The 15,202-nt window shown below is 43.5% G+C and overlaps 1 protein-coding gene across 1 annotated transcript in view; it reads right to left on the bottom strand.

Moving 5' to 3' along the window:
- Nucleotides 1-15,202, bottom strand: part of XPO6 (exportin 6) — a 99,123-nt gene that overhangs the window by 39,898 nt on the left and 44,023 nt on the right. The window contains exons 7-8 of the mRNA XM_034669559.1: nucleotides 6,998-7,451; nucleotides 3,602-3,728 (exon numbers count right to left, since the gene is read on the bottom strand). Of these exons, the coding sequence (XP_034525450.1) occupies nucleotides 3,602-3,728; nucleotides 6,998-7,451 (581 nt within the window). The remainder of the gene's footprint in view (nucleotides 1-3,601; nucleotides 3,729-6,997; nucleotides 7,452-15,202) is intronic.

Here is a 15,202-nt window from a genome sequence, read left to right as displayed (position 1 = left end):
ATTTTACAGATAAAGAAACCAAGACTCAGAAGAAAAGTCACCTGCCCAAGGTGACAAGATAAGGAACAGAAAGAGAACTAGAATGTGGACCTTAAGCCTCCTGGTCCACAGCCCTCCCCCCTGTGCCACACCACCCCAGGCACTGTTGTAAGGACAGGCAGGTGGCGCGCTGGGGAGGGGGGGTGAAAAATGCAAGACCAAGAAGGACCTGGTGACGATGTGGTAAAAGAAGGAGCAGAAAGACAGAAATCAGATACTTCTAGGGACACCTCAGCGAGGAGAGCAATGGTGGAGGCAAACACCTGCTGAGCACTAGGGGCTGGAGGCACTGCAGCAAGATACTTCAGTGAAAAAAGAAATGGAGGAAAAGAAACAAGAGAGAGGAAAGAGTTACAGAAAGATACTAACACCATCTTTGTCTCATTACTAATCTTTTGATATAAGGTGACCAGTACTAAAATTTCTTAGGAATTTTTTTAAGTCCTCTCTATACCCATCGTGAGGCTCCCCGAACGCACGACCCTGAGATTAAGCTGCTCTAGTGCCGAGCCAGCCAGGCGCCCCTCCGTGAACTTTAGAAACAAAAGGCAGGAGCACCTAAATACACTCATAACCCTGTAGACAAGAGGAAAGAACGGCTTCCCGCTTCACAGATAACTAAACTATGATAAAGTAAGATCACACTGCTCATGAATAGATGAGAACTTAAAGCTAACTTCTGAGAGTACTTCGTCTCTTATTCTTAAATCTTACCCCAAAGAACTCCCCTACTCCCACCAGCTCCTGATCCTGGACTGCACCTTGCCATCTTTTTTCCACTATGCCTCTCCAGGCAAGGGCGGCCCAGCCTGGAGTAAACTGCACAGAGCACCTTCCAGCTTCCTGCTCCTCTGCCCGATGCTCACATCTGCTTCTGCCTGGACCTCAAAGGACACCGACTCCCACAGTCCAAGAGCCTGCACCCAGAAAGGAAGGTCCTCATACAGGAGGCCAAGAGAGGACAAGGGAGCAGATGGTGACCTCAGCTAACAGAGGAAGAAAGCAGCTTGTTTGCTTCATGACCATAGCCATTTCTTTTCCCAGTATATAAATATAACACATATAAATATGTAAGACCACCACTATGAGTTCAACGGAAAACAAAGGATTCTAGAGAGGGGACCACAGATGACGAACACTGGCCAGACAGTGAAGGCACCTACCACAGTCCATCTCCTTAGGTGAGGAGACTAAAGCTAAGGACATTAAGAAGACTGGTCCAAGGACACAGGCCTCATAGAAATAACCAGAGCTCAAACACAGAACTGTTTGTTGGGTCCAGGTCCAAAGAAGTAGGCATGAGACCTGCATACTTTAAAACTTCTATTTAGGGGGCGCCTGGGTGGCTCAGTCATTAAGCGGCTGCCTTCGGCTCAGGTCATGATCTCAAGGTCCTGGGATCGAGCCTCAGTTGGGCTCCCTGCTCAGTGGGGAGCCTGCTTCTCCCTCTCCTCTGCCCCTCCCCCGATCATGCGTGCATGCTTTCTCTCTCTCTCTGCCAAATAAATAAACAAAATCTTTTAAAAAAACAACTTCTATGTAGCTTTTTTCTATACGGCATATAAAGGGCAGATAGAAAACTTCACACACAGAGCAAAACATTTTCAATCCATTTTCCCAAATAAACCCCTTCTTTCTGACCTCAGCACTGGCTCCTCATCTCTTTCCTTTCTGCTACACTTACTCTAAGGTACCTACCAAATCCCTTCTTCCTGGTCCCCTCTGGATCCATTTCTCTGGATCCATCTCAAAATGTTCCCACCTCAAATGCTTCTGTCCTACCTCCTCACCCTCCCACATCTGGTCACCTCTTCCACTCCTTCTTAGGTCTGGTGAGCTCAGCTTGCCGCCCTTCTAGCTCCGCGCCCACTGGCCCCTCTACCAGACTTCCGGACACTTCCTCAACCCTGGTCCTCCCTTCTCTGCTGCACCCTCCCCGCTGCTCCCAGGAACAGGTCACCCTTACCCACTACCCACTTACTTTCATGTGCCCCAAGAAAACCTAGCTCACCACCATACCCTCAACCACATCCACACACCCCTCCCAGCCTAGATCTGTGTCTCTCTTCCAGCCTCATTAAGCTACAACATTAAGTGGTTAAAACTATCAAAAAAGTCTACTTATAAAATCACATGCCCTCACTGACCCAGTAATGCCATCGCCAGGATACACCAACAGGAAGAGCTCCACAGGGACACCCAAAAGCATGCAAGAGAACGTCCACTGCAACAGCATTCAGGATCACCAAAAACCCCAAAGCAGCCCAAATCAGCCATGGAATGGATTTGGAGATAACGACTTACTATAAAGCAATGAGGGCAAACTACTGCCACACACAACACAGGTGAATCTCACCAAGGGACACTGAATGAAAAAGCCAGCCAGAAAATACATACTGGATACTTCCACTTAGAAAAGTCTCAAACAGGCAAGACTAATCTGGGACATTGAAGGCAGGGCTGGGGTTACATATGGGGAGAAGTGAAGGGGAAGTGATTGGGAAGGGATACAAGGGTGCTGGCAGTAATGTTCTATTTCTTGATTAAGGTGGCAGTGACGGGTTTGTTTTGGGAAAATTCACCAAGCTGCCCATGTATAATTTGTGCACTTCTCTGTATGGGTTACTGCAATAAAAACCTATTCTAAAGACACTCACAAGAGGATGAGCTCTGAGTAATGTATACAATTGATGAATCACTACACTGTACACTTGAAATTAATGTAACACTGCACGTTAATTATACTGGAATTAAAAAATAAATCACATACACACATGTGCATGTGGGATAGGTTATGACAGAAAGGTCTGAAACCCAACTGTGATGATGGTTACACAAGTCTATAAACTGAACATCTCTGAATTGTACAATTACAATGGGTGAATTTTGTAAAATGTAAGTTTTACTTCAATAAAGCTTTTAAAATATATATATATTTATACATATATAATACTATATATATATTTATACATATATAATATTATATATATGTATATATATGTATATGTATATATATATATAAATAAAAGACATTGGGTCACAAAATGTAAACTCAATGAAGATACGGACTTTGCTTGTGAGGGTTATATGTCTAGCCCCAATATACAAGACAAGCTCAAAAAGTGTCTGTTGAATGGGGGCAAAACTCGGATCCGCCAAAACGTAACTCTTGAGAGCTTCACTACTTAAAATCTCCTTGTAGGAAGTTTTAGTGACAGTTACAGAATAGAACTAAAGGCCCTTATTTCAGTCTATTTCCATCTTTTGCTTCCCCAGCAAAACAGTGGTTAAGAACAGACTCTACTGAGTTCAAATCCTGGCCCCATCACTTACTGACTATATGACCCTGAGCAAGTGACTCTTTGTGCCTCAGTTTCTCTATTCTGGAAAACGGAGACAGTTAATAATACCCACCTCAAAGGGTTGTTATAAAGGATACATGTGTTAATTTTCACCAAGTAAGCACTATACAAACGTTTGGGAAATAAAGAAGCTCTTTCCCCTGAAAGAAACAGAGCAGACTTTTTTTGGAGGGAAAGGATGTGCAGTTCTGGTGTTTTACCTGATGAAACGTGTACTTGAACAAGAGCGTCAAAAACTCCACCACGGGGAACTGGGAGTAGGACTCGATTCTTCTCAGGTGGACACTCACAAAGAGCCGCAGGAAGTCAGTGAACTTCTCGATGTAGCTAAGTAAGACAAGAAGACGAAGGGTGACTCTCAAAATCCCAGCCACCTCCCTGGAAGAAAACTCAAATTCAATCCAAATTTCTTTCAGTACAGAACTATACAGATTTAAAATATATTTTCAGTTAAAAATAGAAAGGCCTACAACAATTACCTACAGGTCAGGCAACCCTTCATTCCATTACCACCTGAAACATAGCAGAAAAGCAACTTTAATCCTCAGACACTATCTATTAAGACATCTTACCAACTAGCGCTCTCACGGTTTCTAACTCCTTCACGGTATGACCCAGTTCAAGGGAAAAGAAATGACACTAAAAAGCCAATGGGCAGAGCATGCACATCATTTCAGTGTGTTAAGTCTGAAAGGCTGGTTGTCTTTGCTAGGAGGCCAAAATATTAAAATGAATGTGCTAAGAATAAAAACAAAACACGGCTAGACCAAAGGCATGGCATCCAGGTAAAGTATATGCAGGCTTGCAACCTAATGAGCGTTCTTCCCCCCACCCTCTGGCTCCCAGTGCTAATTAAACACAAGTACATCCCAGTGCACTCTGAAGTGATTGCAAAAATAAGGAGGAGGGAGGCCTGAGCTGGACAGGCCTCAGGGATAACTGAGTCTGGTGCTTCATTGGCCAGACGAGGCCCGGGGAGATAGAGTGACCCCCTCCCCTCCGAGGTCGCTGAGCCAGCTCACGGCAAAGTGGGACCCCCATCCACTCCCACGCCAGTGCTCTTTCCTTTCACAGCACAGTGACTCCCCAATTCATGTGTATTCACAGTATCATTTCCCAGAGGAGTGTGGGTCCCAGCTGCAAGGATAAGAGACTGCTGTTACTGAACACACAGCACATCATCACTCTCACATTTCAGAAACTGTCATTGTAAGCCCCTCAATACCAAAAGGTGATTAGAAAATGAGATGGACATACCTCCATAAATCACATTTCAGAGACCGATAAGCAAAGATAAAGACTCACTACAGGCCTTAGTCAAAAATGAATTAATGGCTACAGGCAATTCTGAAACTCACCACTCAAAAAGCTTTTTTTTTTTTTTGAAAGTAAGATTATGCAAAATAATAAAGGGAGGAGAAAAAGACTACTAGTCAGAAGAGCAAAATCGACCCATAAATCAAATGTCCCGTACCGTTTCTGGGACCCAGCACCCTGAGGGCAGCCAACCCACCTATCTGACCTCCAAACGGCTAGTAGCTAACACAGACATGTGTAAGCCTTTTTGCAGTTTAAAAAAAAAACCAAAAACCTTTAATTTGCTTGATAAGAAGAATGGCCATCTCTGTGGATCATGGGACCAAACCCTTGAAACACAGTAAGGCATTCAAACCAACTGTTTTTAGAGAGAGTCAAGTACGAGGACCCTTCTCTCCGATGCCTTGGATCATGACTACTCAAGAGCGGGAGCTCCTCCTTCCGCGCTCTGCTTCTCACATGATCTTTTACTGTGGCTAGTCAGAGCCGTCATTAGGAAGACGCACTCGATGCCCCGCCACCCATAAAATAAAGAGAAGTCTTGGGTAAATGCCACACTGCCTCCATTTTATTTTACTCTCCAACCCAATTTTTGAAGCATAAAGACAAGGGCCGTTCGGTAGCTGAAACTCTGATTTTATTTCACCTCATTTTCTTTCCCTTGCCCACCTTCTGGTACAGGTGCTAATGAGCAGTGGAAGGTTAGAAACAGGCACTAGAGGAGAAGAGGAGCAGAGGCCCTGTGTCAGAAGCTCCTAAACAACTGAGAATGGACTTAGCTGTTTAGAATTAGTGGTCAGGGGCCCAGAGCCAGGAAGCAAGCACACAGTACTGTTTAGGTCACCTTTCTGCTTCCGGGCACCTCTCAGCTTTCTCAGGGCAAGAGGAAGCATAGGATTAAAATATAAAACCAAAAGCACAAACGTTACACGTAACAAAAGCATTACACTGATACCCCGTGAGCACATTTCTCTACCGCCCGAATGTGAACCATCACGAACAGTGCGCTACAAGTAAAACTCAAAACAACGGATACCTGACAGTTGGTGCGAGCAGCTGGACTTTTTGTTAACATATGAAAATAAAGCCTTTCTTAACCAAAGCTAGAAAGGATATAAAATTGTGTGTTTGCATACTGATGCCTTTGCATTCATGGAAAAAGCTATTACAAAATAATGAAAAATAAAACCAACATATTACCATACGGATTATGAGCTCTTTTGTGATTATACAAAGAAAATTTCACACAATGCTTGTTTACAATGAACCAAACCAAAAGAATCTTATGAACCCACATTTTTAACTTTAGAAAACCCTTAATAAAACTGCTAAACTTAAAAAGCACTAAGATGGTCTTTAAGCACTTGACTTTATATTCTGCTACTTACTCTAAGGAAAAGGAAAATGCCTTAACTCTGCGTCGCTTAAGAACAAAAAACAAGCCAAGGAAAATGGATTACAATATTAACAATATTTGCTGCCTGGCCATCTATAAATATTTTCTAACTCAATACGATTTATCCACCTGCATGTAAGTTTCCAATGCTCCCTCTAGCTTGTACACAACAGTGGCATCGCATCACAGAAAGCTGTAGGACAGATCAATGACATCACCCACAAGACCACGCCTCAGGGTCCCCTGGTGGAGTCATCTTTTAGAGCGCTTCGGAAAGAAAAGCAAGGTCATTTCGGCTCCACTCCCGGGGAGGGAACAGAGAAACCCACGTGTGTGTCACGTGCCACATTAATGCGTACCCTTATTCACACCTCTCTCTCTGGCTGGCAGTGTGCCATCTGTACGAAGCTGAAAGGAACAACATTCCTCTACGCTGCACAATTTCACTTGGGAAAAGTATAAAAACTGACGGGCAACGTCAAGTGCAAAGGGGGGAGTAGAGCTCCTGTACCTCCACGGCCTCCTCTCACGTTCCTGGCTACACACGAGCAGCAGACTGGGCTCCTGCGCCACCTCAGACCTGCAGGCGAATCGTGAGGATGGGGCGGGGGAGAGGGCGGAAGGGAGGACACAGGAGGCAGAAGGGCGAAAAGACATCACACCTACACAATTCACAGTCACTTTCCCAGCTCGACTAGCCCCCTAGCCACCCTAGCCCTTCCGGCTAAGCTCAGACTTACTGGTACACACCTACCTGCCCGTTCCTCGTCAGGAGCCCCACACTCTGAAACCAAAGAGGATTACAGACACTATGCAGCACACCGCGATACATAGTCACGGCCCCTTCTCAGGACATGGCCAACTCCACACCTGTTTTCATTACCTCTCATCAAGTTCTTCCAGCCTGCTCTTCACCGTGTGGGCATTGTTATCCTTGGTGATTTTCTGCAGGAGGTAGAAAGTCTGCTGGAACATACGTAGTAAATACTCCTCGAATTCCATAGGCACACAGTTCTTGGACATGAGTTCATTGATGCAGGACATGGCCAGGACCCCAAGCCGGCCGCGCTCCTGACCCAACACACAGTTCTGGCTGCTGCCGTTAACTGATGCCATCTTTCTGGCCCGGATGTCACAGCCAAAGCGCGCAAAGTGGAAGATGGTGGTTAGGAGGGATGGGGTGATGCTGGCAGACAGAGGAATCCAACTGAAGAGGTGGGCCAGGCACTCCAAGGCCAGGGAACAGATATACTCACTCTCCGCATCAAGGATGGGGATTGGCTGGTTCAACAGTTTGGCTGAACTAGGACTCTGCAACAGGTTACTCAGTAAGTCACCTGGAAATAACAAAAAGCTTTTAACATACACACTATCGAGTCTCTTACAAACACATTTACCTACAACAGAGAGAAAGCAAAAGCCATCTTTCATTAAGCTCCATATTAAAGAGACCTACAGAAATGTAAAATAAAGCCACTCACACTCCTCGGTGCTCAGTAAATTTTTGTTTGCTTTGGAGAATGTATTTTTCATGAAAACATATCATTTGTTTATATGTAGAGTTTATCACAGTTCTTTTCAAATGAATCAACATAGGGTGCCTGAGTGACTCTGTCACTTAAGCGTCTGCCTTCGGCTCAGGTCATGATCCGGGGTCCTGGGATCGAGTCCCGTATCAGGCTCCCTGCACAACGGGGAGCTTGCTTCTCCCTCTGCCCTCCCCCTGCTCATATTCGTTCTCTCTCCAATAAATTAAAAAAAAAAATCTTAAATGAATCAATGTAAAGGTTTCCCAGTGTTAATATCAACAGATATAACCCACAAAGCTCTTTGAGGACCTCGATAATTTTTAGGAATAAAGGGGTCTGGATGGCAGGGTAGGCAAAATGGGTGAAGGAAGTCAAAAGATACAAACCTCCAGTTATAAGATAAAGAAGTACTGAGGATGTCATGTAGTGTTGTGACTATAGTTAGTTAACAACACCGTATTATGTATTTGAAAGTTGCTAGGAGAGTAAATTTTTGAAGTTCCCATCATAAGAAAAAAAAAATTAACTATGTGCGATAAAGGATGTTAACTTTCTCTTGCTATCAGTCTGCAACATTTAACACATATCAAATCATTACGTTGTACACCTGAAATATACTGTCAATTATATTTCAATTTTAAAAAAAGACAGATTAAATGGGTCCAGAGACTAAAACTTTTGAGAACTACTAGGCTACCTGAGGTTAGGTCTACCATCAGCACAATCTGGGAGCTTATCAGAAATACAAATTGTCAGGCCCCACCCCACATGTACTGTGGAAGATACTGGAGGGGCGTTGGCCCAGAAACCTGTTTTTACACACTCTCCAAGAGGTGATTCTTATGCTTAATTTTCTTCCGAGTTTTTTTTTTAAGTTTTTATTTTAATCACCCTGTGCTCATCACAACTTCTTTATCCATTCATCAATTGATAGACACCTGGGCTGCTTCCATATCTTGGCTATTATAAATAATGCTGCTATAAACATAGCATCCCTTTGAATTCATGTCTTTGTATTCTTTGGGTAAATACTCGGTAGTGTGATTGCTGGATCATGGGGTAGTTCTATTTTGAACTTTCTGAGGAACCTCCAACATGCTTGCATCATTTTGAGAAGCAGTGGACTAAAGGAAGTCATATAAAATGAAATGGGATTGCCAAAACGCTATAAAATGATTTAAGAGGACAAAAGACAAATATTCAAAACTGTAACAAGAAAAAAACTTCCCTGAAATAAAGAGGTATGTATACAAAAGGGGCTTATTCTGCCCCAAGAAGAAACGATAAAGACTAATCAATACTAAGAATTTTAGGAATAAGGAAGAAATGTAGGCAAAAACAGCACATACACAAGGGAGAAAACACCATGTTCAGACTTCCCATGGTACACAAGAAGCCAAACAGCGGTACTGTGTCCACAAGTGCTGGGGCAGGGAATAACTTAACCCAAAGCTCTCCTCTGAGTACAAAGGAAGACGACATCTTCTCAAACACAGAAACTCAAATGATATATTGCCCACAAACTCTTTTTTTTTTTTAAGATTTTATTTATTCATCTGAGAGAGAGTAAGAGAGAATGTGTGCACGAGTGGGGGAGGGGAGCAGAGGGAGAAGCAGACTCCCCGCTGAGCAGGGAGCCTGATGCAGGGATGCAGGGCTTGGATCCCAGGACCCCAGGATCAGGATCAGGACCTGAGCCGAAGGCAGACGCTTAACTGACTGAGCCACCCAGGACCCCGACCCCGCCCCACAAACTCTTCTTAAGGAGGAGACTGAATAGTGAAACCATGCAAATAAAGCAATAAATAAAAGCGAAGGATTAAAGGAATGGAACAGCTGTGCCAAGGGGACTAGAGCAAGCACTGAATTAAATATAGACTCAAGACTAAACATATGTATGAGTCTCAGAGAGTGTGCTAGCTAACTCTTCTCTCACAACAAGAAGTCTCAAAATATATGGGCTGGAATTAAAACATGTAGTAAGAAATTGGGCTTTTCCTCTTTTTTTTCTTAATCCTAGAGGTATCTTTTACAAACCAATATTCCTTGTGGAAAAAGCAATTCTTTTTGTTTTAAAACCTCCTGCTAAACTCAGGTAAAACTACAATTTGTTTTTATTAAAAATAAAACTTAGTGCACCTGGCTGGCTTAGTCAGAAGAGTATGGGACTCTTGATCTCGGGGTCGTGAGTTCAAGCCCCATGTTGGGTATAGAGAGATTACTTAAAAATACAACCTCTAAAAAACTAAAAATAAAAAAAAATAGAAATGTATACGATGCTACTTTGTCTTTTGGTTTAGCTTACTCTCTCCATAACTACATATAAAGAGGCACCTGGAATGGTGTTATTTCTGGATGGTGGAATACTGGCTACACTTTTACACTGTATTTTGTGCTTTACAGCAGCGGTTCTCAAACATTCTGGCCCCAGAACCCCTTCACACTCTTAGAAATTACTGAGGATGCCAAAGAACTTTTGTTTATGCAGGTTATTTCTGTTGATATTCGTCACATAGAAATTAAAACTGAAGTTTTCAAATATTCTAAATATTTTAAATAATAAATGCATTACATTAGCATAAAATATTTTTAAATGAAGAAAATGTATTTTGCCGCCAAAAAATAAGTCAGAAGAGTAGCACTGTTGGTACATTTTTGGAAATCTCTGTAATGTCTGTGTGGCTTAAAAGAAGACAGACTCTCTCATCTGCTTCAATCTGTTGCAATATGCTGTTTTCGCTGAAGTACATGAAGAAAACAGCTTCATACAGATATGCAACTGACAAAGACTAATGCGTTTCTGCGGCCTTCCTAGGTGACTATAGCTGTTCTTTAATACGATGTAAAAATGTCACTACTAGTAATTTCTTAAAAGTTAATTGCAACGTGGGATCTAAATGAGTTCAATTCAGTATACTCATGAGAGAAGGAGTAAAAATGACAACAATGTATTAGTATTTTTATAAACATATTTGATCTTTGGGACCCCTGACAGGGCTTGTGGGACCTCCAGGGCCCCCAGATCTATTGAGAACTCCTGCCTTACACTAACGCAGGATGAACATGAACAGATTAGTTAACCTTTCTCAACCTCATCTTCTCTGCCATTAAAATGAGGATATTTGTGATTTATTAAAAGTAGATCAAAAAGTTGTCCCCTGACATCTTATCTTGTAAGGTGTTCACCAGCTTCTGTCCTAAAAGAGCTGCATTTTTTAAAAAAGAGTTTATTTATTTATTTGAGAGAGGAAGAAAGAGAGCACTGGAGGGATAGAGGGAGAGAATCTTCAAGCAGACTCCCCACTGAGCGCAGAAGAGCCCACATGGGCTCGATCCCATGACCCATGAGATCGTGACCTAAGGCAAGTCGAACTCTTAAGCGACTAAGCCACCCAGGCGCCCAAAAGAGCTGCATTTAATACTAGAGGAGACTTGCCATGGTCTCAGCTACCCACACTGATAATCGGAGGACCTGGTTTCAAAGAGTACGGCAAGGAGGATGTTCAGGTACAATCTGCAAATATTCACCCAGTTTGTTACTGGATTAATAAGGTGATTCTTGAATTGCTATAGTGGCTGTCGAGTCATATGTACAACTTTCTCTCATTCAATGGCAGTGGTGGTTTCTGGCATTGCTTTTCTTGTCACTCATGAACGGGTGGCCATTTATGGAAGATGCCGGAGTCAGAGAAATCACCACTACCCAACTAGAAGAATTATCAGCACAGAGAATCAACCGGGATTAAATGAAGGTTTAGCAAAGGAGGAACCAACAGACACCGCCTCAGTATGATCTTTTACTAAACCCGGACATCTCTGGGCCCCTGGACCTATTTAAAGTCTCTTGAACATTTTTAAATAGAAATAAATTGGGGGGGGGGCGCCTGGGTGGCTCAGTAGTTAAGCGTCTGCCTTCGGCCCAGGGCGTGATCACAGGGTCCTAGAATCAACCCGACATCGGGCTCCCGGCTCTGCTGGGAGCCTGCTTCTTCCTCTCCCACTCCCCCTGCTTGTGTTCCCTCTCGCTGGCTGTGTCTCTCTCTGTCAAATAAATAAATAAATAAAATCTTAGAAAAGAAAAGAGAAGAAAAGAAAAGAAAAAAGAAAATTGTGGCTTTAAAAACAAAAGCAAAAAAAGTTGTCCCTACTCTTTAGCTCAGAAGAATTTTTCCAGAATAGGATTGCTAAAGGGGTGGGGGGTGGAGAGCAAAACAACAATAATTATGTGACAAACAGCTCCCATTTAAAGTGCTATTATTACATGCATAGTGCTGCACTAAGCACTTTACATACATACTTCATGCTCATAGCTCTAAGGTAGGTATTATATGCATTTACAAACTGTCAGAATAACTAAGATACAGAGAGATTAAGCGTTTCCCCTGTTCCTCAGCTAGTGAGTAGAGCTGAAACGGAAACCAAGATCTAACCCCTAAGCCTATGCTCCTTCCCCAAAAGCAGGTCAAATGGAGAGATCATGCAGCCAGGAAAAGTGATCTGGAAGAGAGCTAATATTCAAATGCAGAAAAATATGCATGATCCGAAGTCCTGAGTAAAACAGCATGTACGCCACGACTGCAACTTCAGAAAGATACGGGCACAAGACCAAACGCTGAACGGGGTGATGCAAAGATAAAAATTATTTAAGTGGTTAAGACGACTAATTATTTTTCTCCCCTCAAAACAAGAATCTCTGAAGGTTGTTCTCAATGAAAATGATTTTATTCAACTTTAAATGCCCCAAAGTCTTTTAGCAGGTTACAAAGAGTTTTTCAAAAATGGTATTTTAATGGAAGTGGGAAGGAATTCCCCAGAACAGAGGGACTCTGCTTCATGCCGCAGCGTTTCCAATGCAAACCCGAGAGAACAAGCTACCTACGCAAGCAGGTACACCTTGACAATAACGCCTGCGGACGACTTCAGCTTCTCTAGACTGGGCCCGGCTCCGGCGGCAGTACACAACCCCTGCCAAGAGGTCGTGGACAACTCTGGTGGAAGCGGTCCACACGGGTTAAGCATTCATGCAAAGACCCCTTTGGCTTTTTTACTTTTTTAATTATTAAAATCTCATGTTTTCTATTCAGTTCTACATTTACTAACTCCGAGTTACTCAACCTCAGCACTACTAACATTCGGCACTGGATAATTAATTCTCTATTGCTCTGCGCATCGTGGGATATTGAACGGCACCCGCGGCTTCCACTCATCAGACGCCAGTCATACTCTCTCCTCTCATTCTGTTACCCAAAGTATTTCTCCATGTTGCCAAAGAGCCCTTGCAGGGCAAAATTCACCCCAAATGAGAACCAAGGATCTATCTCACTGTAGCCTCAATCCAGCAAAATGGGGAGAGACTCCATTCAAGGAGCCTGAGGAAGAAAATGAGCTCACAGGAGTTGAGTGGCCCTCCCCGTGCCATCTTCCTACAAGTAGCTTATAAGGGGATATGTGAAAAGATTTACAAGTGCACAAAGACCTGCGATGTACAGAATCTGGGAGAAAACAGAAAGGTATAAACTGGTCTCTAACCATCTGAGCTGCCCGGAAACCTGCTATTGCCGGTATATGTACAGATCCGCACTCGACAGAATGCGCCATGCAGACGGGAAAGATTGGGTCTCATGTTTCATCACAGAATGACGAAAGCAAACTCAGAATCTCAGTTACTTACACCATTTCATTTCGTTCACTGCCTCCTCCCTGCCCCCCAACTTGTCCAAGCAGAAAGAGGTGAGGACAAGAGGAGGCTAAGGAAGGAAGAGGGCTGAGGCTGCCCCAGTGCAGCAGGAAGTCACAGCCCCAGCATGCGGAGGGTACGGCCACGTCTTCCCCCATTCAGTCCTCAGAGGACCGCTGCTCTCCTTTCCCAGCCCAGGAAGCCAGCAGTCAGGGAAGGCACAGAGAGTACGTGGCAGAGCCAGGGCTCTAAACCAGGGGAAGAAGGAGGCAGGCAGACGTGCGGAGAGTGGCAGAGAAAACAAACTTAGGACGAAGACCATGCACCGAGGCTCAGATGGGTTTCCGTCCCTCCTCTGACACGTACTGGCGATGGGACTCCCCCACCATGAACCCCAGTTTCCTTGTTTGTAAACGAGAGACAAAACCATCATCTAGGGGCGCCTGGGTGGCTCAGCCTTCAAGCGTCTGCCTTCAGCTCAGGTCATGATCCCAGGGTCCTGGGATCAAGCCCCGCATCGGGCTCCCTGCTCGGCGGGGAGCCTGCTTCTCCCTCTCCCCCTGCCTGCTGCTCCCCCTACTTGTGCTTGTTCTCCCTGTCAAATAAATAAAATCTTTAAAAAACAAAAACAAAAAAATCCATCATCTACTTCACAGGATTCTGGTCTAATGAGGCAAGTTTAAAAGATATGGCAACAATTTGAGGAACTATTCTGAAAAGCAGACCACAAGCACCATTCAAAGTTTTTTCTACATCCAGACTGTTAGAGTAGACGTTGCAGGCACTAGTTCCTGGGCTTTGTTCTTTGAAAGTGATCAGACCAAAAACGATGTTACCAGAAAGCTTATGAGGAAAAAAACGCCAAAAGCCACAAGGCTGCCAGGGGACTGCATGGGCAGAGAGAGGCGCAGGGCAGAAAGAGGCGGGCAGGGAGTGCCGACTAAAGGTGTGGGGGAGGGATGGATGGAGTATCTGGTTTACTCACTGGGTTTCCTTCACTCACTAAGTTTCTCAGAATGATTTTCCTCCACAACAGGGAGCTTATGGTTACTAAAGCTAAACGATCTTCTAGAAGTTTTACTGCTTCACTTGCCGTCTTCAGCGCACAGAGGCAGTTGAGCAAAATCATCAAAACAAATGTTAATTCAATCATCAGCACTGTCCAAATAATGGAACAAGATCTGACAGCTTCACTTGCAACTGTCATAAAGACAAAAAAGGCATATCACATGAACGTGTAAGCCTATTGTTTTTTAACGAGAAGTACGCCAGCTTAAAAGCCTCCTTCACTTCCCAGGCCCCCAACAGTCTCCATTTATTTTGCCTTTTCTCAAATACTAAAATTCAAGACTTCAAAAATGTTTGAATGGTGCCTAAGAGGCAATTTTCAAGAAGTACGCACCACACTTTGAGGCTTTGTTTATATGGAAATGTCGACTTAGTTCAGACTGTGTTTTACCTTGCCTCTCAACAAAACCTAGGCAATGCAGAAGAGAGGCAAGCATAGATTTTTGATTTGTATTATCTGATAGTCCCCAACCTGGCATCCAGGAAAAGAGATCTACCAAAGTAGAAACAGCGTTTGCTCAGAACATGCAGCTGAACAAAGCCAGTTAACACAGCTTTTGGCATTGGAAAAGGATCTCTGAAAAACAAGTTTTACTAGAGCAAACTGGCTGCTAAGCCAGTATTCACCTTCCTCAAACCAAATGCAATCCAGCAGAAATCATCTTCGCAAACAATTATTTAAATGAAATGACACATTTTCAGATCAGCCAAACTGCAGGAGATTCCAAAGCGTACACTCATAAAAATCAAAGCTCTGCCTCATTTGCAATTTTTTTATTTAATCATCAAATATTGCAAAATATAAAATCTGCTA

Source organism: Ailuropoda melanoleuca, chromosome 10 (assembly GCF_002007445.2).
Source record: "Ailuropoda melanoleuca isolate Jingjing chromosome 10, ASM200744v2, whole genome shotgun sequence".
NCBI lineage: Eukaryota > Metazoa > Chordata > Mammalia > Carnivora > Ursidae > Ailuropoda > Ailuropoda melanoleuca.
Note: the sequence above shows the minus strand (reverse complement) of the source record. Positions and strands in the feature narration are given on the sequence as shown.